The 23438-nt window shown below is 25.3% G+C and overlaps 3 protein-coding genes across 3 annotated transcripts; 1 reads left to right on the top strand and 2 right to left on the bottom strand.

Moving 5' to 3' along the window:
- Window positions 1-16: 16 nt before the first annotated feature.
- On the bottom strand, window positions 17-1813 carry LOC724932 (xyloside xylosyltransferase 1). The gene is made up of 3 exons (XM_001120832.4): window positions 1102-1813; window positions 547-1020; window positions 17-444 (listed from the first exon to the last, which is right to left on the bottom strand). Exons 1-3 carry the CDS (start codon window positions 1492-1494, stop codon window positions 238-240), a joined length of 1074 nt encoding a protein of 357 aa, XP_001120832.2. The 5' UTR covers window positions 1495-1813; the 3' UTR covers window positions 17-237.
- Window positions 1814-11887: 10074 nt separating this feature from the next.
- On the top strand, window positions 11888-19249 carry LOC725020. The gene is made up of 10 exons (XM_026442248.1): window positions 11888-12368; window positions 13277-13413; window positions 13779-13936; window positions 14072-14183; window positions 14534-14745; window positions 14896-15000; window positions 15731-15812; window positions 16121-16561; window positions 16997-17294; window positions 17420-19249. The coding sequence occupies exons 2-10, from the start codon at window positions 13310-13312 to the stop codon at window positions 19067-19069; spliced, it is 3162 nt and encodes a 1053-aa protein (XP_026298033.1). The 5' UTR covers window positions 11888-12368; window positions 13277-13309; the 3' UTR covers window positions 19070-19249.
- A 180-nt stretch (window positions 19250-19429) lies between these two features.
- LOC552631 (transmembrane protein 26) lies at window positions 19430-23009 on the bottom strand. Its single transcript, XM_006559456.3, has 6 exons — window positions 22752-23009; window positions 21800-21977; window positions 21302-21709; window positions 20639-20994; window positions 20222-20557; window positions 19430-19829 (listed from the first exon to the last, which is right to left on the bottom strand). The coding sequence occupies exons 1-6, from the start codon at window positions 22943-22945 to the stop codon at window positions 19793-19795; spliced, it is 1509 nt and encodes a 502-aa protein (XP_006559519.2). The 5' UTR covers window positions 22946-23009; the 3' UTR covers window positions 19430-19792.
- Between the last annotated feature and the right edge of the window lie 429 nt (window positions 23010-23438).

Raw genomic sequence — 23438 nt, 5'->3', positions numbered from 1 at the left:
AATTCTAACAAATAAATTTATTAACTAATATATATATTTATTATTATTATTATATATTTAATATTGCCACTGTAAGGGAAGATATGTATTACTATTAAAGAATCACAGACTCCAAAAATATTAGAATGGTAACAAGTACCATTTTTAAACTTTTACAATTGCATTAACAATAATAGTTTGTAACTTTCATTCTAATAGATAGATATTATTCATAAAATATAATTATAATATATAATATTAATCATTAGGTATAGGAGTATTACAATTTCCATGCCATAATTTTGTTTCTGAATCACATTTTGAATAATTCTCAAATACATCCGCGTATCCACGGTCTCTCCACCATGTACATAATTGCCTATTCCATCCACAATCAATAGTGTGAATTAATTCAGGTTTTTCCATACCTAAAAGAGTATAAAAATCTTGGTCTCCTAAATGACCCTAAAAACAAATTGAAAATACAAATTTATAATATATATTTACAATTAATATTATCATAATATATAAATAGATTATATTTATTATATAAAAAAAATCCATTACCTTGAAATGATATTTTGAAGTCATTGTATTTACACTTTCTTTTTTTACAATTTTATCATAAACTGTAGAATTTCGTAATTTATCAAGATTAAAAAGTACCATTCCACTATTATAACCAGGATAACCGCCTGAACTAGCAGGTTCTCCAAATAATGTATTAGGATGTTTATTACGATACAGATATAAAACATGTCTATAAACTGGAGTGAGTTCTGGAGACAGGCCAAATAATGCTTGATTTCCAAAAGTATTAAATTCTTCAAAAAGTTCCTTGATATCTGTACGAAATTTAGTATCAGCATCAAACATTGCTGCAACATTTTGTTCAATAGGAGCTATGCGATGTAGACCCAAGGACAAGAAAAATAATGCATCTGAATAATAAGTTCCTGGTTTGCTACTAAAGTGTGGAGACATAACAGACACTATGTCTTCCAATTGTAATGCTAACTCATGTACATCATAATATTGTATCTAAAATGATATAATAATAAAATGTAGCTAATCTACTAAATTTTGAAAAATTCAAAATCTTTTAAATAAAATCATTTTTACTTTCATAAATTTCCCAGTGGATGAAATAATATTTCCCAAAACTTTTTCAGCAATATTTTTGCTATCATTATCAGTCATAACATGAAATGCAATATCAACAGAAGATAATTTCAATAAGGATTCTGCAAAGATCTTAAATTTTCGCTTCATCGGAGAGTTACTAGCAACTTTTGTGAATATACACCAGACATTATAATAAATCTTTTTATTTGACAATAACATTGACGTGGTAATCGTATCATCGCTAGAACTTCTCGACTCAATAGTCGATGCATTTTCTTGTTCACCGTGTAATGTCCAATGTATACCATTTGATGTTTGATAACAATAAAATAAAACAAGAATTAAAGCAAGAAGCGTCAAATTGATGAGCACCTTGCGTAACAAAAGCATTTAATTATCCAATCATGTTCAAGTCTTCTTCGTACACGAAGTAGTAATTTTTAAAGAGAAAATATATTAAAATATTTGATGGAACATTGATCCTTCAATATTGTATGGTTATGTTATTGAAGTTTTCTAAAATCAATTAAATGATTATCACATTGAATGCATAATTAAACTAAGTTATATAGGTATTATTTATTAAATTGTTATTGTTGATTATCATATGCACTATATAAATCACAAATTATTTAATAAAAATAAATACTGAATGTAATATTGAAATCGAAAACAAAAACAATGCAATGTGATGTAGCTAATTTAGTATTTGCACAAAAGATATACCATCATGAAATTTATAGTTTATGATTTATTATGAATTCTTCAAAAATCCAAAATAAATGTGTACTATAAAATTTTAATTGATTTATTAAAGTATTATATAATATTTTAAATATATTCAAAAAATAAAATTTTTATTAAAATTTTTATTAAAATATAAAAAATTGATTGAAAGATTGAAGTTTAAAAATTCCCGCTATTATAAAATTGTAAATAATAGTTCCAATAGTGATTACTAGATGGTACTGTTGATACAAATAATACCTATAGATTTTATATATATATATATATATATAGAAATAGTGTTTCATTTCAATAGAAATATTCAAAATATTTATTTATCAAATGTTTTAATGATGTTAAAATATTAATTAAAATCTATTAATTTATTTCTTAAAGAGTAATTTTTAGAAATATAAATATTATATTAAAAGTTTCTTAATTTTAAATGAAAAAATAACAAAAACAAAGATTTTAATATTTATTTTTTAATATGATCTATAACCTAAAGTCTCATCTCTCACAAGCACGTTTAATTCTAAAATTTAATATTGTTTCCAGGAAGATAATATTGAAAAAGAAAAAAGAAACTACGGAAATTTATGAAAAGTTTGAAAAAATTTACATGGAATAAATGAATAGAAAGCGGAAAATTTTCAAGGACATAGTTTCGAGAAATTCATATTTTTTTTATTCGTATTGTTTTCCATGCTGAAATTTAGACCAACAGCAATCCTGTGCAGAAAACCTCTCGCAGTATTGATTATTGCAGGAGGAAAAGGTTCATTGAGGGATGGTCGATGAACACGTGGCATGAATCGAATTCTCAAGTGAAAATTTTCATTCACGAAGAAATTAAAAATAAATGAAATTAGAAATAACTACAATGAAGTTAGAAATAACTATAATTATATATCCATATTATTTAAAATTAAATAAAATTATTATAATATTTTTCAAATGGAAAATTTTTAATAGAATGTTTTGACTATTGATTCAACTTTTATCAAGTATGTAAATAAAGTTTTTTATAATCTTAAATTTATGTACGTAGTGACAAATATGATTTTAAAATTTGATTTTCATACATCTATTTTTAATATCTCTTCTAATATCTAATTTTCTAAAATTAAGTTCAAAATATATATATCATATATGAAATATAAAAAGACAAATGAGTATAACAAAATAATTGAAAGCCAAATATTTAGATAAAAAAATACTATACATTGATACATTCAGAAATATTAAAAATCAATATGAATTTAAAAATATTTCTAATAGTATCATGATTAAGTACATCATTTTTTTATTTGAATTTTAATTAATTTATCTAGTTACTTACAAAATAATTTAGAGATAAGATATAAAAATAAGAAATTTCATTTTTAAAAGATAAAAAATATATGAAGATAAAAGAGACAAGAGTTAACATATAAATGTATCCAACTGTTCTCCATTTTGGATCCTTCTCCAAATTCAGAATACAGTTTATATATAGTTAGACAATGATGGGAAAACGTTATCGAAGGAAGCGGTTGGCTGAAGGGTGGGCTACGAAGGAGAGGAATGAAGGGAGAGACGAGAAGAACGCAATCAGAGGGGTTGATAATACGAGCAAGCCGATAGAAACCGACCCAAGAGCAGCGTAATGGTGTTGGTATATAAGGCACGAGCAGCGAACGTCTGCTTCTGACAGCCCATTACCACTGTACAAACGCGAGCACAGAGCTTTGGGAGAATGGCGAAGCTTCATCTCCCTCCCAACATTTCGACCCGTCTCTTTCTGCGTCTGTTTCCCTCCTCCATTCTCATAACTCTCTTCCTCCTCTTGTATAACTTGTTCGTCCCGTACAAGATATTGGAAACCACCTTGAACTAGTAGAACTTCTGCTATGATTTCGTCAAACACGGAAATCATGATCTTTTACAAGAAAAGATTTTATTTTAAATTGTTTATGAATTTTTGACTGAGGGAATGGCTATTAGTGGAGATTTAAATTAAAGGTTATTTTTTTAAGATTTTTTAAATTTTTTCCAATTATCAAATATAAAATTAATTGTTGAAAAACTTATTAACCTTTTTGTTCTCTAAAAAAAATTAAATAAATTAAAAATATATTATATATATATAGAAAAATAAATTAAAATTTATTGTTCTATAATATGATATTTTTTCTTTAATATTTATTTTCCATAAGCATTCAATATTTTTTAAAATTTCAAAAAGAAAGTATAAGAATAATTCTTGGAAAAATTTTACAATATTTTTTTTTATATTTCTCTTTCTTTTTCTATTAAACATTTATAAATATTCTATATTTCTTAATAAAAAGATATTTCCAAAGATTTGCATAATCAATTAAATTACATATTAATATTATATTAAACTTAAATTTCTTTATTTTTTTTAATTTGAAGAAGTTATATCATATAATGTCAATTGCCTCCTTAATCCTTAAAAAATAAACAGGTAAATCTTCATTTTATAAAAAATGAATATACGTAAGAAAGAAAATATCTGTACAGAATCAATTCCTCGTGTATCTCCATGGTACACAAGAGCGGGTGACTGGTGGTTTTTCGAGAGTGGCGTCCGGGCCACGCCTGTCGGCTAAGCCACGCCCGTTCATGAACCTACCCCCGGTGGCTGTCTCGAGGGCCGAAGGGCTAATAATTCACGTCACGAGCATACCCCACCATAAAGAGTCAGTCACAGCCGCTGCGTGTCGTATATTCCGTATCAGCGTGCCGTATGAACATTATCCGGCACCAGTTACTGTTAATTACTGATCATCTTCCGTAATTAATTGCCTCTTCGATCGATGGGATTTTTCTATAACTAATGTTTTACCTACTTTATTTACTTTATTGATTTCGTGTATACACTTTACATTGCTATAAATGTGCAGATCATTTTTGCTAAGTTAGATTATAAAGAAATCGAAAACATTAAATACATAGAAAGATTCTTTAATTCTGTTTAATGAATTTTGAAAGTATTATTCTTTATAATAATAAAAATTAAAATTAGAGAGAATATTATGAGAATTTTATTTTTAATTTCTTTTATATAATTCATTTATAATTTTAATATATTATATATTATATGTTTATAGATCATTCAAATGATTATTCAGATATTTGAAGATTCATGAAGTGGTTAAAAGAAATTAACATTGAGATAGAGAGAATTTTTAATGCAATAGATTTAAAAGACTTTAAAAATGGAATTGGAAAAAATTATGAAATCATAGATATTAAACTTAAGTTTATAGATTTCAAATTTAGAGAAATGATTCAGAACATTGGTAAGTATTAAATAAGAAGATTATTCACTATATTTTAATAGATTTGGAAAGCTTTATGCTTGATGATAATATAATTAGTAATTGAGAGATAGAGAAATGAAAAGATGTTAAGATTATATATTATTTGTTATAATATTTATAAAATAAATTTTTAGATTAACTACTCTTATTGATTTTGATGGTTTTGAAATATTTCCATCAATCCATAACTTGAACATTTCACAAATATTTCGAATCCGCAGAATGCAAAAATAAAATAAAAAAATAAATTAAAGAAAATTATAGATAATTTTTAAATAAGTGAAAGAGAGGTTAATGTATAAATTCAACATTTATATTTTCCAATTTAAAGATTCAGTAATAAGATATTATTATTATTTAATTGAAATTATACGAGAAAATATAATTAAAAAAGTAAAAATAATAAAAAATAAATAGATACAAATTATTATTCAGATAATAGTAAAAATATCATGATATCAATGATAATATAATAATAATATTATTAGATTAAATCTTCATTTGCAGCAAATATATCCGGAATTAAAATTTAATTTTGATTATTATTTTAATTTTGGAAATCGATAATCATCTTTTGTCATTTATTATCTCATTACGGAACAAGATGGAAATGATACTGCCTGGAGAGAGGTAATTAACTGATCTGACAATTATGTAACATATTGACTCGTTCAATACATTCGAATCTGTTCCATTGTTATTTGATAATCAATCATTTTCATTTTGATAATCATCATTTTCATGATTGTTTTTGTTATGACGAATTTATATCCAGATTTACTTCAAACTTCTTCAATTTTTATTTTTTATGAAAAGTTTTTAAAGCATTTATTATTTTATTGAAAAAAAAATTAAAATATAAATTTTTAATCTAAAATAACACTATACACTATGACTATAAACATAGTTATAAAAATATAAACATTTTAAAGAAATTTTATGTAAGTTTTTCAATTATATTTAATATATAATATTTTAATATTATTTCATATAAATATATATTATTATTACAATGTTATAATGTATTTCATACTAACTGTATACTAACTCTAATATTAATATAAAATGCATAATTATTATTTACAATATTATTAATTTTTAAAACCCATAATAATTTTTAAAATATTATTTATAAAAAAATAAATTAAAAAAAAGCTTAATTTATAATAGTTAATTCAAAATCATAATATTTTTTAATAAAAATTATTAACTATGTATAATAACTATGAATAAAATTATAAAAGCTACTTTAAAATTCAAACAGTTCAACAATTTCAAAACTAAATAATTACTTTTTAAATTTTCAATTTTATTATTATTCCAGGAGACATATTATTATTGATTTTAGTCAAAATGAAACTAAAATTCTCAATGAGGCAAAATAAATCCAGTGAAAATCGGTCACAGGATGTGAACCCACTGAAAGAAATCGACTTTGTCGTCGGTGGTCGACGGTGTGCCCCTAAAATTAGCCACAGTGACATATTGAAGAGTACGGGCGGGCGGGTTACAGTGCCCCATAGGCTGCTTCCCTCATCTGATATTAGGCACAAAAGCAGTGCCCTGGGAAAATCAACTGACGCGTAACTAAACGGTGTATCATTAATTCCGACATGTATGTTTATATCGACAGTGTTAAGCAAAATTGCACGGCCAATTTTCCATGACGATCTTACCAACACTATAGTTTTTTTTTTAAACTCTTTTCTTTTTTTTCGATCATGAAGCAAAGAGGGTTCCTTAAAATTACAAAAACATTTTAAGAATTTGTTTAAAAGATATTAAATATATTTAAGAATTCTAATTCTAAATAAATTTTTTAAAAATAATAATTAAAATAGATAGATAGATAAATAGAATAGTTTAAAATGAATTTGATTAAGTTAGTAATTATTCCAATTAATTCAATTATAAAAAAAATATCAAGATTAATAAAAGATTAATACTTGATATTGAAAAGAAAAGTAATATTACTTCTTTTACTTTTTATATTTCTCTCATTCTCTTAGGTTTTGTCTCATTATCTTTTATCAAACGAAATTCATATGCCATTAATTCTTTTTTCCCCTATACGCAGTCAAGTTAAATTGAATATCTGTTCTGTTGAGTATCATTTCTGTTCATTTCTTCTTGACACCGTCTTTCATATTCTGTCTTCGCTAACACCCGAGTATGTCTCTTCCTTTTTTTGCTTTTCACACTCTGTCGTGACGAACGGATACCTTTCGTGCCAATCAATGGTCCTCCATCGCCGAAGGTGAACGCCGATAACCGGTGTAGGAAAATTGACGTTTTCGCTCAGTAGCTTTAACGCGTGCGAACAATCGCACGAAGCATTGAATTTTTCAGTGAAGGAAGCAACGACAGAGTTTCGATATTGTGGGATTACAGTCAATTTCTTGTGGTTTAATTTTAAGAACACAGGTAGCTATATTTAATAATATTCAATATTGAGAAAATGATTGTGAATTAAGATTGATTTAATTCTGATGATGATATAGATAATTAAATAATTAATCATTATTTAAATTAGATTTGAATTTGGTTGGTGATTAAAAAAATTAGAAATATTCTAAAATTAAATAATTTGATTCAAGTTTTTGCAGTAAGAATATCTAAGTTAAACTTACTTTGTGAATAAAAAATAAAGAAGATTAATAATTAATAGAAATATAACTTATCTATTTATAACAGATTATAGAATTAAAATATACAAAATTTTTATCAAAACTCAGTAAGATGAAAAAGATAAAAGATAAAAACGAATAGAAATGTATTAACCATTTAATTTTTTTCGTATCTTTGATCCTCCCAATGGAGGACAGTTAAAGAACCGCACGGTTCATTGTGCTTTAGACCGTCTCTACGGTGGTTCTTGGTTGAAGCAAACAGGCTTTGGGTCACCAAGCCTATTTGGTACACGTGTCCTAACACGTTGAATCTCTACGATCCTCCCTCCGTTTGGGACGAAGTAGAGACCGAACCCATGACAAAAGGTCGGCACGCTTCAGCACGTGACTGCCAATGGGACGACTTCGGGACACTAGAAAGTGGCAGCCAACAAGGAAGACAAGGAAATATAGGTATTCTCACTTCACTGTATTTTTTGTTTTTTTTTTTTTATTTTCTTTTTCCTGTATTTCCGCTCCTCATTAGATTAATTTGTTAAAATAAGAACAGATTTGAATTTCTTTAGTTTGAATAAGTTGGTATACCTGTGGCATTGTAAAAAATAGTCATCAAAGAGGTTAAGAAATTTTGTTAGTATTAAATGATAATGAAATTAAAATTACAAATTAAAATGTTGTATTATTCTTAGATACTATTTAGATTATAATTTAATTATAGGCATGTAATAGATTTATGGATAATATACAAGTTTTTTTCCTTTTTTATTATTATAATATTATTCCACTTTTTGTTAATATTTTTTTCTATTATTTCTTTTTTTTTTTGAATTATTTCATCTCATATTTTCCTAATCTCTTCTTTTATCTTTTCCAGTAATTTTTCTTCTTTCTCTTCGCAATTGTCCCTCGTATATTTCTGAGTTTTCTTTGTTCAAAGCTTCTTTTCTCTTTCCATCCTGCTCTCTTTTCAACATCAGACCGTCGATAGGCCGCAATTCAGTGTCGCGTCGTTGCACACAGTTTGTGGCAGTGGACGTCAATTGCATTGCTCCGCATATTTCATTCTAGGCTGGTTCGGCGACTTGTCACCGTTTCAAAAGATTTTAATGATAATTTTCAAAAGAAAAACTACTAAGTGTATCTTGGGAATTGATTAAAAAAAATATGTGCAAATCAGTTAAATATTCGTCGAGTCGTTATATAAATTAATCAGTAATTAAATATTAAAATTTTATTTATAAATCTTGTAATTATAAATTTGAATTCTTAATAATAAATTTATATTCATTCTAAATTAATACAAAAGGATCCATTTAAACAAAGATCTCTAAGAACAAGAGAGAACCATGAAAAACCTCGAGTTTACCTTTCCCAAACCGCAATTTAAATATACTCGTGGTTCAAATGGTGCTACTATCACTGAAAACCTAAGCGTATTTGACCAATAAATAATTTGGCAAACAAATTGATCCCCAGAGACTATAAACAGATACTTAGAGGCACGCGTTTCACTCTCCACTTCTGTCAGAAAATAAATTGACCATACGTTTATTAAATTAACGCATATACTGATTGGACAATAAATATCCGATAGAGTATGAGACCCCTACTGTGAGAATCGAAATAGGGCCCGCGGTGTGAAATCTCTATTATCGAAGGGTTGGTATGGTATCCCGTTGTTCCACCAGTATATGTATATGTATCCTGATAGAACTGGTGCTGACAGAGACCTTTCGATCCTTAGAAATAATGTAATCGCTAATTAAATGTTTGGATATCTATGATTGTTTGATATTTTTTTGTATCTGGAAAAAAAAAAGAGAAAAAACATACGTAAGTTTACTTATTTGTATATATATGTATGTGCATAGTTTATAGGTTAATTGGATGATTTAATTATTTAAAAACATAAGAAATGAGAAATAGAAATAAGAATGAAGAAGATGAAATATAATAAGAGTGCTTCATTGTATTGATAAAATGATAAGGATTCTAATGATATAAATTGAGAAAGTAATTATAGAAAAAAAGTTAATCTAATAATCATCAAAGTTTTTTAAATTTTAAAAGTTAGATAATAATTTAGATAAATAATAAATAATAATTTATTAGAACTTTATTCATTTATTAAAAAATCGATTCTTAATTTGTAGATGGATTAAAGTAAGATTAAAAGAGATAGAAATGTTCAAGAACTCGATTTTGAAAGTTTTTTCTCCCCGCCTATGAGACAAATTGAGATAAATAATCGTTTGTGGCGATACAATACTCTCTTGAAATTTGTCATGGTGATACTCGAAACGGCACGCTCCTGAACATTTGCGAATTGATACTCGTAAAACTAACACTTGAATCGCATCTGGTGTATATTCTCTGCTTGGAAATGATATTTGAAGATTTTATCAATATCAACCACGGATAAATGTTACAGTTCCTACTTTAGAATTTTTTTCTGTTCTAATATTTTCAATCAATAACTTAACCTTAATATTATTATGATTATTTTTAATAATTTTTATAATACTTTTATTTTTTATTTTTTCAATATTTTTTTTTATTTTTTTCATTACTTATTATCAAATTAATTTTTTAAATCTTCTATAATTAAAAAGTTAAATATAAAAAATGTTATACTTAAAAATTTATAATTATAAAATAAAAATTTACAACTTTATGAAAATCGAATTTCCTCATTAATTTAACTATGGTTATTAAAGTTTAGCTAGAGTTAAATTTCAATCATTAGATAATATCGAAATATGAAAAGGATTTCTAATTCTTTTATTCGAAATATTTGTTCTCACACATTCTACGGTTAATCTTAATTATGTTGGCAGATCTGGTATAATAGATATATTGACGATTGACAATATTAATTCGCTTTGAGACTGTTAGCGAGCAGTTACACGTTTTTCAACCTAGATGTTGACAAAACTTTGCCAGTTAGCTAGGTAGAACCCTAGCAAACCAGTATTGTGATCGTATTAACACCTTGCATAATTGCATCATCACCAACGCCGCCGCGTTTCTCATTGTGCGTCCGTTAAACACGTCTCATTTGAATATTGGCCCATTCAGCACTCTGTCTGTCGCATAACCTCTCTTTCTCATTCTGGGATGCTCGATCGCTGATAAAGGGGAAGCTATGTATTCGTTGCTTTCTACAATATGCTGTATTCTTTCTCAGGCTGTCAGTTTTCCTTGATTATGCTTCAATAAAAATAATACTTTAATATAAATAACATGAATATAATAATATAATAGTTTTATGATTAATAATCCAATAATTATATTTTTTTTTGGTAGAATATAATAAAATTTATTTTAACCAAATAAAAATAATAATTTGGGAAAGTATATTTATGATTTACAATGATGTAATAAGTAAATAAGTATAAAAGAATAATAATAATACTTACGTACTTTTTTGAATTATTGATTTATAGTTATTTTTTATATTAATTATATTTTTTATATTATATAATCTTTAAAGAATGAAATATATCAACAATTAAAAAAATAATTATTTTTACATTTTTAATATTTCAAATAGTATTTAATCAATTTAATTTCTAATAGTATTTTCTATTTTTAATTTCTTAAAAAAATTAATTTTAAATGAATTATTAAAAAATATATTAAAAAATTCAATCAAATATATCAAGAAATTGAGTAAAAATCAGGAATAATTTTTATTTCGAATAGATATGATGGTTTATTTATATTTAATATTTTAATTTCGTCATTATTATGCAACGAAAGATTTTCAACATGTTTTTTTATTTTTAAATTCAAAATTTTAAATAATAAACATAAACATTTTTATTAGATAAAATATCTTCCTTAAACTTTAGTACTTTTTTCTTTTCTATAAAAAACGAGAATAAATGTCAAAAATATATTATATATTAAATAAAAAAAAACCAATTTCCTTAAACAAATTTTTCTCAAAGTATCTCGTATTATAAAACTTTTATAGATAAAAAGAATTTAAAAAGAATATATTTACGATTATTAATTTATTTTATTTATGTATGCAATATTATGTATGTAATAAAAACTTCCCTATTCAAAAATAATTTCTTATCGAAATTTTTCAGATTATAAGAAGAATTCCTCCGATGTCTCCCGGTTGCTCGAATTTCCACAAAATTGTGAAAAGAAGAAGGGTGCCATTGAACAATTTTACCGAGGGTACCAAATGGTAGGAGGATGGAAAACGATAGAAATAAAATTTTAGACCGGGCAGTAACAATAATCCACAGAACTCTGGGGGTCTGCACTTTGCTCGTTGAACGATCCACCAATGGCTGGATGGGTCGAGGATAGGTTTCATTCTGGAACGTTCAGGATTGGTTAGATTCTCCGCCCAGGGGTTGCATCGATCATCCCCTTACCGCTTCACCAACCTCCGATATATAAAGCAGCCTCCCCAGGGACACTGAGGATAGTCTGATTCCTTTGCCGTTCTCGTGTATCCTTGGTTCCCTTCATCCAATCGTTGTGAAGTGATCCTTGGGAAACTGGAAATTAATTTTAATCATAATTAATTGAAAGAAAAAATTATTATCATTGAAAGGTAGATACTTATCTTTAGTAGTGAGATTATAATTGAGAGATAGACATTCGTTTTTAATAGTGAATTTTTTTTTGGAAAGAGATTATTGACAAGAAGTTGGACAGGTATTTTGAAAAGTTGCAGATTTGGTGTATTATATTTAAATTAGTGAAACAGATATTAAAGAAGAGAGAGATTATAAAAAAGGCATTCATTTAACAAACCAATAATTAATTTTGCCATAAATACTTAAATAATTCTAATTGCAAAAATAAAAAATTTGAAATCAATTAAATTGACTGGTTTAATAATGTTAATATTTTAGATTTACATGTCATAAATTTTTATCAAATTAAATTTTAATATAAAAAAATGTATCTTAAAAGTAGAAATAATTGAATGAAATAGAATGTCAAATTGGATAATGATAGAAAATAGAATGTCGATTAAAAGATGATAAAGATTAATAAGAGATAGATAAATTAAATAATTGGGAATTTTAATTGAATTAACTATGCTTAAGTATGTAACCTGAAAATATTGAACTTCAATTTTCAAATATCATATATAAATTTATATTTAAAATTTTTGATCTTTTAGTAACATAATATTATTTAATACTATTAATGACTACTATTAAATGAATACTATTTAATGAATATTACTAAATGAATATTTTTATTAAATGCATTAAATGCATATATTTCTTCAAAATTATATCGAAGAAATATAAACTATAATATATAAAAATATTAAAAAAGATTAAAATTTATTTAATTTTTATCACTATTAAATTTTATTTCATAATTTTCGTGATCTTTTAGTTTTTATTCCACACTTAAATTGATAATATAAATTAGATTTTAAAAGTATGAGAATTTGGCGTTATACGTAGTAAATGTATGTTAATTTGAGAATTGCAATTGAAGTTATTAATGAGCTCGTAAGAAGAAAGAATATCTATGGCGAACCATTCGAGTTACGAGTACGAAGATAGAGGACAGAGGATGAGACATCGTGTTGGTACTACTTCCAGAGCGGCCGATTCTACTGTGGCCTGCACTAGGTAAGACTTTCGTGAAGTTTTATATCTTTTCTATTTTTTTTACAAAGAATCGAAATAAATTTTATTTATTTAATTTTTATTATTATCACTATATTTAATTTAAAAGATTGACATTTAAATTTTTGTTAATTATTTACTTTCTAAAAATTCTATCTTTATGTTTATATATAAATTAATAAGGCATAATGTTTTAAGATTTTAATTATGTTTTAATTATTGTTTATTTGTTATTATATATATAAATTTTATTATTTATTACATAACAAAATTAATAATTTTGAAGAAACATATTATATATATATATTTATATTTTGATTAATAAATAATTTATATAAATAAAAATAAAAGATTTTTTAAAATTATAGTAGTCAATATTACGTGGGCCCAAGCAGTGATATTAGCGAGGAAGATCTGGCAGAGTTGCCTTCTTGTGTTTATGCGGGTAGATCCACTCAACACGTTGCACACACCTCTTCACATACTCATTCTCCTCTTCATTATCATATGCCAGTTTCTACACCTGGTAATTCAATTAATAATTTGAATTAAAAACTTAAATTCAATATTTAAGTATTTCTTCAATGCTTAAAATATATGCATATAGTAATTAGAATTTTAATATTGACAAATCTAATTTGTTATATTACTTTTGTTTTAGATCATAACGATACAGAGATAAATGGTGTAGAAGAGGGGTACTATCCAAATGGTAGTCCTTACAGAATTCAACGACATGCCGCCAACATACGTGAGAGAAAACGTATGCTGAGGTGAGAAATTATTCTCAATGAAAATTCTAATTTTATAGTTTTAAAACTTTAACTTTCTGACTTTAAAAACTAATAATCATAAATTAATAATTACAAATATTAATAAATAACAGTAAGATAAATAACTATAAGTGAACTAATATTATTTTTTATATAAGTAATAATTATAATATAAAATTTATTAAAAAACTTATGTCTCAAAAGTAAGTATATTAAATTTACTTATTTGAATTTTTTCTTTCAATCGAAAAATTATATATTAAGAGTTTTGAAAATTATACGAAAGAAAAAAAATCAGAGAATGAAGTGAATGAAGTAAAACAGATTGTCAGTGTGATTGCGATTTTTAGCAGCATCAACTCGGCTTTCGACGAGCTTCGAGTACATGTACCAACGTTTCCATACGAAAAGAGGCTATCAAAAATTGATACTTTGCGTCTGGCTATAGCATACATTGCACTACTTCGAGAAGTATTAGCTGCTAGGCTTGATCCATTAACTTACGTTGAAAGGTGCCTTAGAGGAGAAATAAATGGGGAACGTGCTGAATGGAATACCAGCGGTGAGAATTTATTTTGCAATTTTTTATTTATTTTATATTTAGTAAAAATTATATAAATATGAAAATATTTGACGAACTAAGCTATAATTTGAAATGACTATTATTTATCATTTATAACTTTATTTATAATTAAATATTTTTTTATTATAGATTTGACAGCACGTTTATCATGGATAAATTGGGAAAATCTAGGCGTGAATCCAAATCGACGATCAGTCTTAACTACACTCGCTCTAACGACAGACAATATGAACTAAAATATACAAAAAATCTTTTCTTCCCTTTTCTTTGTAAATAAATCCTAATTGAATAGAGTGCCAAAAGATGTTATACATAAATACATATGTATACATTTCAGTTCTAGTCTGGACGTGCAATATGAACAATGATATTATATTTCGTATTTCTATATATAAATAATTATACAATAAACGTACACGCGTGTACATGTAAAATGGAAATAGCTATTCTAGTTTTAGTATTTTATTTGGAATAAAATAAGCGCTTATAAGAAGCTATAATTTTGTTTTAATTTCTTATTAAATTTCCTAATATTTCTACTTTAAAATTATTATATAAATTTCAAAATAAATCATAATTTTTTAATTTTTACATTATCATTGTAAATATTATTGTATATATTGAAAGTTCAGTAAGTCTAAATATATTTTATTTTAATAATTTATATTTAGAATATTTTATAATTATTCTATAATTAAAAATTGACAAAATTAAATAATCTTTATTTAATATTCTCATTTCTTTTTATAGTTTCTAAATAATTATATATAATTCTATAATAAATATATTTTATAGAATGATTATTAAATATATATTGATATTAAGTTTATATGTATTTTCTATAAAGTTTAATTTATATCAAATAAAAATTAAATATTTCAATAGATATATATAACTAACAGCAAGGTTCACAGCGCACTCTCGATCAGCTAATCTAATTCCAAAATAATATCCTATTTCACAGTATTACTGAACACAAGATTTGATTACCAGATGACACTATTGTTCCCATTATTGGAAACAAAAGCATGTGACACGTGTCCTGAGCAAGTTTATTGGTTAGATTTTCTTTAACCACATTCTAAATAAGAAGAAATTCGTTTAATTGACAAGTGTTTCCAAGAAATTTCAAGACTATTATTCAATATAATAGTATATTTACTAGAAGAAGAAAATCTTATATATTTTGACATAACCCCCGATGATTGATTTTCTTTTTGAAAAATATGTTTTACATATATATTTTTTGATTTCAATATTTATATATTATCAAGATTATTGAAAATATTGTTCAACAAGTCATATAAAGAAATTATGTGTTCTAACAAATATTCGGATAAGTTTTTTTTTTAAGAAACGAAATAGAAGATTCAAAGAAAATGGGATCAAAACAAAAAAATTTTAATGACAAGGATGACGATGACGTGAGCGTGATAGCTGTGATAGGAAAAGAAAACGATCGAACTTCACGACAGCAGCAAGATGAAGAACTGGATGAGAAACAAGAGGATGAACGAGTGTTCGAGTTGAGTGACGAACGATCCAAAATGGCACTTCGGAAGCAACTCGATCTGGGATCGTTATCGACCGAGCTAGGTAATGTAGCACAGAATTACTATGAGGGCATAGAAATTTTGCAAAAGCTGCCTCCAGGAACAATAGTTATTAAACAAGAAAAGAGATATAAGGATGATAGTGATTACGTGCGGGATTCAACGGAAATCAGTAGTGGCGGATCGACTTCAAGTAATGGAGTAACGAAAGTTAAGAGGATTTATCGATCTACGAGGAAAAAGTAGGTCTTTAACGCAATCAAATTAAGGATTTTATTTTTATTTACAAATTCTATTTAATATTTAGCAGATAGAAAATGGAATACAATAATAATGTCATTTGTTTTATAGATTTTTTATGGTCTTATAATGAATAGTTTAAATTTATCCTTTATAATATACAAAATTTATATATAATATATAAGAATTTGTACATTAAAAATATTTTTATTATATATATCATATATAGGTAATTAATTAGTCAAAATTTTTTGAAATATTAATTATCAGGAAAAAATATTCATTTTTAAAGATTTTAATTCAAATTATTCAAATTTTTTAAATAAATTTTCGAGTTGTAATATTTTTAATATCAGAATATTTAAGATTTTAATATTTAAGACATAAAATATTTTAATCGTAATTTTTCTATTATTTTTTAAAAAAATTAATTACAGTCGTGGAACCACGGAAGTCAGAAGAAATCCTATACGTGTTACAAAAAAAGAACCAGATAAAAATTTTTCTCGGCCAAGGCAACGATTGCTTTCTGCAAAACGGAAGGAAATGCTCTTTAACTCTGAGCCTACTAAACGTGGAAAATCTTCTACGATGCCCTATATGAACACAAGATCTGTTACTCGTAAAATGTATAATGTGGGAGCAACTTATCAAGCACCCACTTTAAAAGATGAAACAGAATGGAAAGAATGGCCAGTTCATGGTATGCATGAACGACCAGTATTTCATCCACAGGTAAAAATCTAATTTATATAAAAAATATATATATTAAATATAAAATTTATTTGTAATTTTTATTTTTATATAAATAATTAATAAATTATTAATTAATTGAATATATATATATATATATATTTCAGATTGGTCTAGCTGCAGAATATTTAGGACGTTATTTTACGAGTTTAGATGGTCTCTCTTATCGAGAAATAATCGATCGACCGGAAATAGAAGTGGTATCCGTAGATCCTCATTGTGATTATCTTTCTTCATCTACGGAAAAAAAAAGAGATAAAAAAACAAAATCTAATAAAAGTTGTCCCAATTCTAAGAATACAAAAAAACCTTCTATGGAATCGTCCGAAAAGAATAAATCTTTTGAAAGTTGCATGCATGAAAGTTTTCACTGCGTTCTAGGTTATTGTTCACAAGTAATGACACCAACTTATAAAATGAATGTAGAAGGAAAGATAAACATGTTAAATGATAATAAAAATTTATCTAATATTTCTAAAGAAATCGATAAAGAACCGTCTAAGTCGAATATCATTGATCGGAATTCTAAACGCGAATCCTCTGTTAGTTTTAAGGAAAATTTACAAAAATCAATTGAAGAAAACAAGTTCCTTGATAATTGCGGAATTACTATGTTCCCACAAAATGTTAAGAGCTTTACTCAGGTTCCAAAAACGCGTTTGTTTCCAACTCAGAAGGTTTACATAGCTAATTCTTCGAAATCCATTGCTTTTACCAATCTAAAAACGCTTCAAGGAGGACATATGAAGATCCAAGAAGTAATACGATCTTCTAAAAGTCCTTTTATTCTAGTAAATCCTCCTGATTCAAAAGAAACACCACTTTTAAAACCGTTCACAAGCAATATAAATGTGAATAAAGCAGAAGAATTTCCTGCCAGTGAAGAAACTTTAGGTGAAGTAACATCTATATATAAGAATGTATCTAATGAAGAATTGAATGCAAAACAAACGCCTGTAAAACGAGGGAATAAAGTAGAATTTACAGTAACAAAATATCTTTTGAATAATATGCAACAGAATAAAGTTCAAGTGGGAAAAGAATCATCTTCGATCGAAAAAAAATTATGTTACGAAACAACATGCAGAGAAGTGAACGTTAAGACTATGTCTGGTGGCATAAGTAAAACTTGGTGTGCCGGTGAGACCTCAGAAATAGCGAAAATTCTTTCAGAATATAATAAAAGTAATCTAAAAAAGCCAGCCATAGAAAATCAAACTTTTTGCAATAACATTAAGAATATTAAGATTAAAGAACTCAGTAATAAAGAAGGAAATGTGAAACAAGATGTCCAAGAAAGTGTTATGGATAAAAATGTGAATATAACCTTTCCTCAGGGAAAATGGCGGCGATTTCACTTAACTGTGGAGAAATTGAAAGATCTAAAAAGTAATTCTAATGAGAAAAAACATTCTTTGGGAGTTCTTAATGGACAATCATTATTCAAAATGGATCAAACAACCGGAGAAATCTCGTCTGATAGAAAAATTGAAATTCCAAAGCAATTAGATATGGTTCAGATAAATCAACCATCTATAATGAATTCCGAAAAGAAAGAAAATACTTCGACAGTTAATAGTAACGTAGATACAACAACAATGAAAACACAATCTTTACAAGAATTATTAGAAGATACGGCCATGCTATATTGCGCCGCCACTGGAACTCATCAAGATGATTTGGCTAATTATATTGATAACTTAGATGCTGCACAGAGTATACAATGGTTGGAAACTTGTAATGATTTAATTGCATGAATTATTATATCATATAGAGAGAACAATTAGTTGCAAGATTAATTTTTTTTAATTTTATGATAATGAATCTTGCAATTATCTTTCAAGAGATTAATTAATTTTATTTTTTTTGTAATTGTTAAAAAAAATATTTTAATTAGGATATGTTGAGAATGAATTTGAGAGGAAAATATGCTTTCATTCTTTTATTAATCAAGCAAAAGATTAAGATAGTAGAAGACTTAAGATAGTAGAAATATTTCTCAATCATTCTCATTTACATGGTTTAGATATTACATTATATATAAAGTAACTTTAATTAATGGTTAATCATATAAAATGGAATTATATTAAAATAATCTTAATTTCTAACTCATAAACTACAATTTTAAGTTAAACTACTCTAGTGCTGAGTTTTCAAATAGTATAATTTTTTATTGTTCTTAATTCTTTGCACTTCAATTTTGACTTTAAAATACATTTAGCATTTTATATTGCCATCTATCTTAACAAATTAAATAAATTCAATTAATAATTAATTATATTTATAAAAAGAATTCAAATTTTTTAATTTTTGTTGTATAAAATAATTAAAGTGCAAAGAAATTAATTAGTATAGATTATTTTCTTTAGTCTTGTTATTAATATAACGCCATTGTTGATCCCAGCGTGTATAAAAAGCATGCAAATAACGAGGATCGCAAAATAGACAAATAAGAGAGTGATTATACCGAGATATCGTTGTCAGTCTCTGTTTTGTCTTCGTTTTCTATGAATATACCTATAAAAAAACAATAAGTTTCTATAATCATCTTATTAAAATTATTTATATTTAATATTTAATTTAGCTAAGAAATTTCTTTACTTAAATTTAGAAGAAACTCCAATATGGGAAGAGATACATATAAAAATATGTAAGTGAAAAAAAAATTTTTTTTATAAGAGTTTCTATTTAGCAGACAAATTTGTTCAATTTGTTAATTAATAAATCATTCATTATTATAATGACTCTTAACTATGATAAGTTATACATAATGTTATATACGTAATGTCTTTTGTTTAATAATTAGTTTTTTATGTTTTATTAAATTCTAAAATAATCAAAAGATGTAAGATAAGAAGTTTATTTAATTTATTTATTATGTATATTTGATAATTTATTAATTTATTCACCTTTTTCTTTCTGATTCTGATTCACTTTCCTCGCTAATTGTTTTATCAGTTATTTCTTCCGTCGTTAATTCTTCGTCACTGTCTTCTTTATATTTTTGATTCTTGCTGAAACTTTTACTAGAATCATCGTTTCTAGATTTCATTTTAATACTTTCTGTATACTTTTTGTTTCCTTTTATCGATAAATTTCTGTTAATTTTTCTTTTTTGTTTCTCATCATCACTGAAAATTTCAATTTCTTCACGTGACATTTTTTTCTTATTTCTTTGAGATTTCTCATGCTTTCCAGAATTTCTAGAACTAGAAGTAGAATATCCAGTATCTTGGCGTGTTTTTCTATAAAATTTTAAAATTTAAATAATAAATATAGTTATTTTTAATTATTGAATTTTTATAGAAAAAATTAATATTTTGTACTTTTTTGAAGATCTAATATTTCTCGGAGAAGAATCAAATTTATCTGTTTCTTCTATTGTTTCTTCACTTTCTGTATAATTAGCTTCTATATCTTTGTCCTTTCTTTTTTTTCTTCGTTTTTCTTCGGATATTTTATATTTCACATCTTTATAAATATCTTCCCTCGATATAATACTGATATTCGATATTTCAGATTTCTTCTTTCTTTTGCTCCTATTTTCCGTCTGAACTACATACAGTCGATAAAGTTGCAAAAGAATCACTAGAGTATTCTTGCACGTGAAGAAAATATTCATATAGCTGACTATACGATAATGAACAATTAAAATCAATCTAAATGCAAGAAATGGTCCATCCTGTAATATTTTTTTAAAAAATATTTTAAAATAATCTTTTAAAAATTATTTAAATAGATATAATTAATTTTTAATTGCATAATATATTATTCATAACTACAATTTTTATGAAATTTATTTTTATTAAATTTACAAATAAAAAGATATTTAACATATTTAATGATTTAGTTGAATCTAAATTTTTAAATTAAAGTTTAATTAAAATAAAAGGAAAAACAAAATTATCATAATAAATTGTGAAATTCTAATTTTACCATATAATTTTTTTTTATTTAATGATTTAGAAAATTTGTATAAATAAACAGACCTGTAAAATCATATTTAAAGTAATTCCCCAAACATCTATGCTACAGCAACTAGTTTCAGTGTGTATTCTTCTTTTGACAACATTTCCGGATGATAATCTAGACTTCCGGGATTTAGTAGCCGTTAAAACGACCGTGAATTGCATTAAGGACCACGCCCAAATTCCCAAAGTTAAATAAACTAGGACAGGTTCACGAGCTATGCGATCTTCCTTAAAGGAATCAAAGAATTCAATTATGTCTGCCGCTGTTCCAATATACACTAATAATAATTGACTCAGTTGATCCCTGGTTAAATCTCCTTTTGGTAACATCCATCTTCCAATGATTAAAATTAACATTAGAAATTGTTCAATCAGAGTTACCCAAGTTTCTTTTGATATTTTTATATTAGGTAAATGTATATTCACCTAAATAACATATTGAAATATTTTTAATTCCTTTTTCTCTATAACATTGTTATCCGAATTTATATTTTGATTGTAAAAAGAAATACTTACACCTAATGCTTTTTCTAAATGCTTTAAATCTTTAGCAGCCAGATTCGTTAAATCCAAGTTTTCAGATTTATTCACATTCGTTTCGAATGTTTTTAATCTTCTGTCAACCTTATCTAGTTCTAAAAGCCATATTGCAGGAACAACACTGCTTAGATATAAGAAAACTGAAGGACAAAACCTTTAAAATAAAAAAATTTCTTTAATATTAAATTTAATTTTTAATTAATAATTTAATTATTAAAATATTTTTTATTCGATTGATAAAAAAAGAAAGATAAACAATAAATTATTTTTAATATAATTTAATATTTAATATTTAATATTTAAAATTTATATCTTAAGCATTGTGGTTTATTTCATTTGTTTATAATTTATATTGATCATTTTTAAAAATAGTAAAAAATACAATTTCTATTGAACATAAATTCGATCAATCACATAATACAACTAAAAAAGAGGTCACTATTACATAGCTCTTTTTATATATCGATAATTTTTGATGTATAGAAGAATGTGTCTCATTTCACTCCTGTTACTAATGCTTCAATTTCCGACTGTCAAATTGAGACGGACCCATAAAAACACACCCTTTCCTTCCAAGAAAAAATTAGGTTGGTTTTATTCCATAGACTATTATATACTAAAAAAATTGCATGTAAATGCATCTTATACATTTATTTTAAAAATAACTTTTTATTTTTATTTATAATTCAAAATTATATATATATGTATTTAAGCATTTATACAAATATATATGAAATATGCTTTTTAAGCATAAAAGTAATAGTTTTATTTAATTAATATAATTGAAATAATTATTATTGTCATTTATATATAATAAGATTATTATTGTCATTTAAAAACTATGTTATATATCTATATACATATAGGTAATTATCGAAATATTATATCAAAATATTACAATAATAAATATAAAATTTTTACTACTTACCATTTCCATTCTTGATTTTCTTTTATAGTAAGTGTGAAAATTCCTTCAAAAAACAATAATAAAATTGGGCAGCTCAAATACCAAAATAAAGAATTCTTTTTAAATGTAATTACTTGCCAAATTGCAATAAAACCATGAGATGCAAAAACTAATCGAGTAATAATTGCTTTGATTGTGGCTAAAAATTTTGCCATTATCACAAATCATTCAATTATTTGAATTTATTTATTTTTCACCCAATAAGTTTTTCACTAATTTTTAAATGTTCAATTTGAAAATTTTTTCTTGAAAACTATATTTTTGAATTCTATTGTATTTCTTAGAATAAAAAATTAAAGAATATTATTTTAGAATATATTTTGGAATATTATTTTGGATCTTGTTTAACTTAAGCTCACTGTATCAGAACTAAAATAAAAGTATAAAGGTTCCAGAAGGTTTGGATTCAAATAGTCTTGCGCATGCGTTATCGAAATAGTATTATAAGGACTAGACGTTTGTTTAAAGAAAATTAATATCACTAGACATCAGTTATAGAAAGATATTTTAAAGCTAATAATTTAATATCTATGGATAAATTTTACATTAAAGATCAAGATATTGTAATTTTTTGAAAAAGCTATGGTGAAAATATATTGTATTAATATTCCTATCTCATGTTTGATCACTCGCTAAGAACAAGAATAG

The sequence above is a fragment of the Apis mellifera genome, linkage group LG8, assembly GCF_003254395.2.
Source record: "Apis mellifera strain DH4 linkage group LG8, Amel_HAv3.1, whole genome shotgun sequence".
Taxonomy (NCBI): Eukaryota; Metazoa; Arthropoda; class Insecta; order Hymenoptera; family Apidae; genus Apis; species Apis mellifera.
This window is presented reverse-complemented; position numbering and strand designations above follow the sequence as displayed.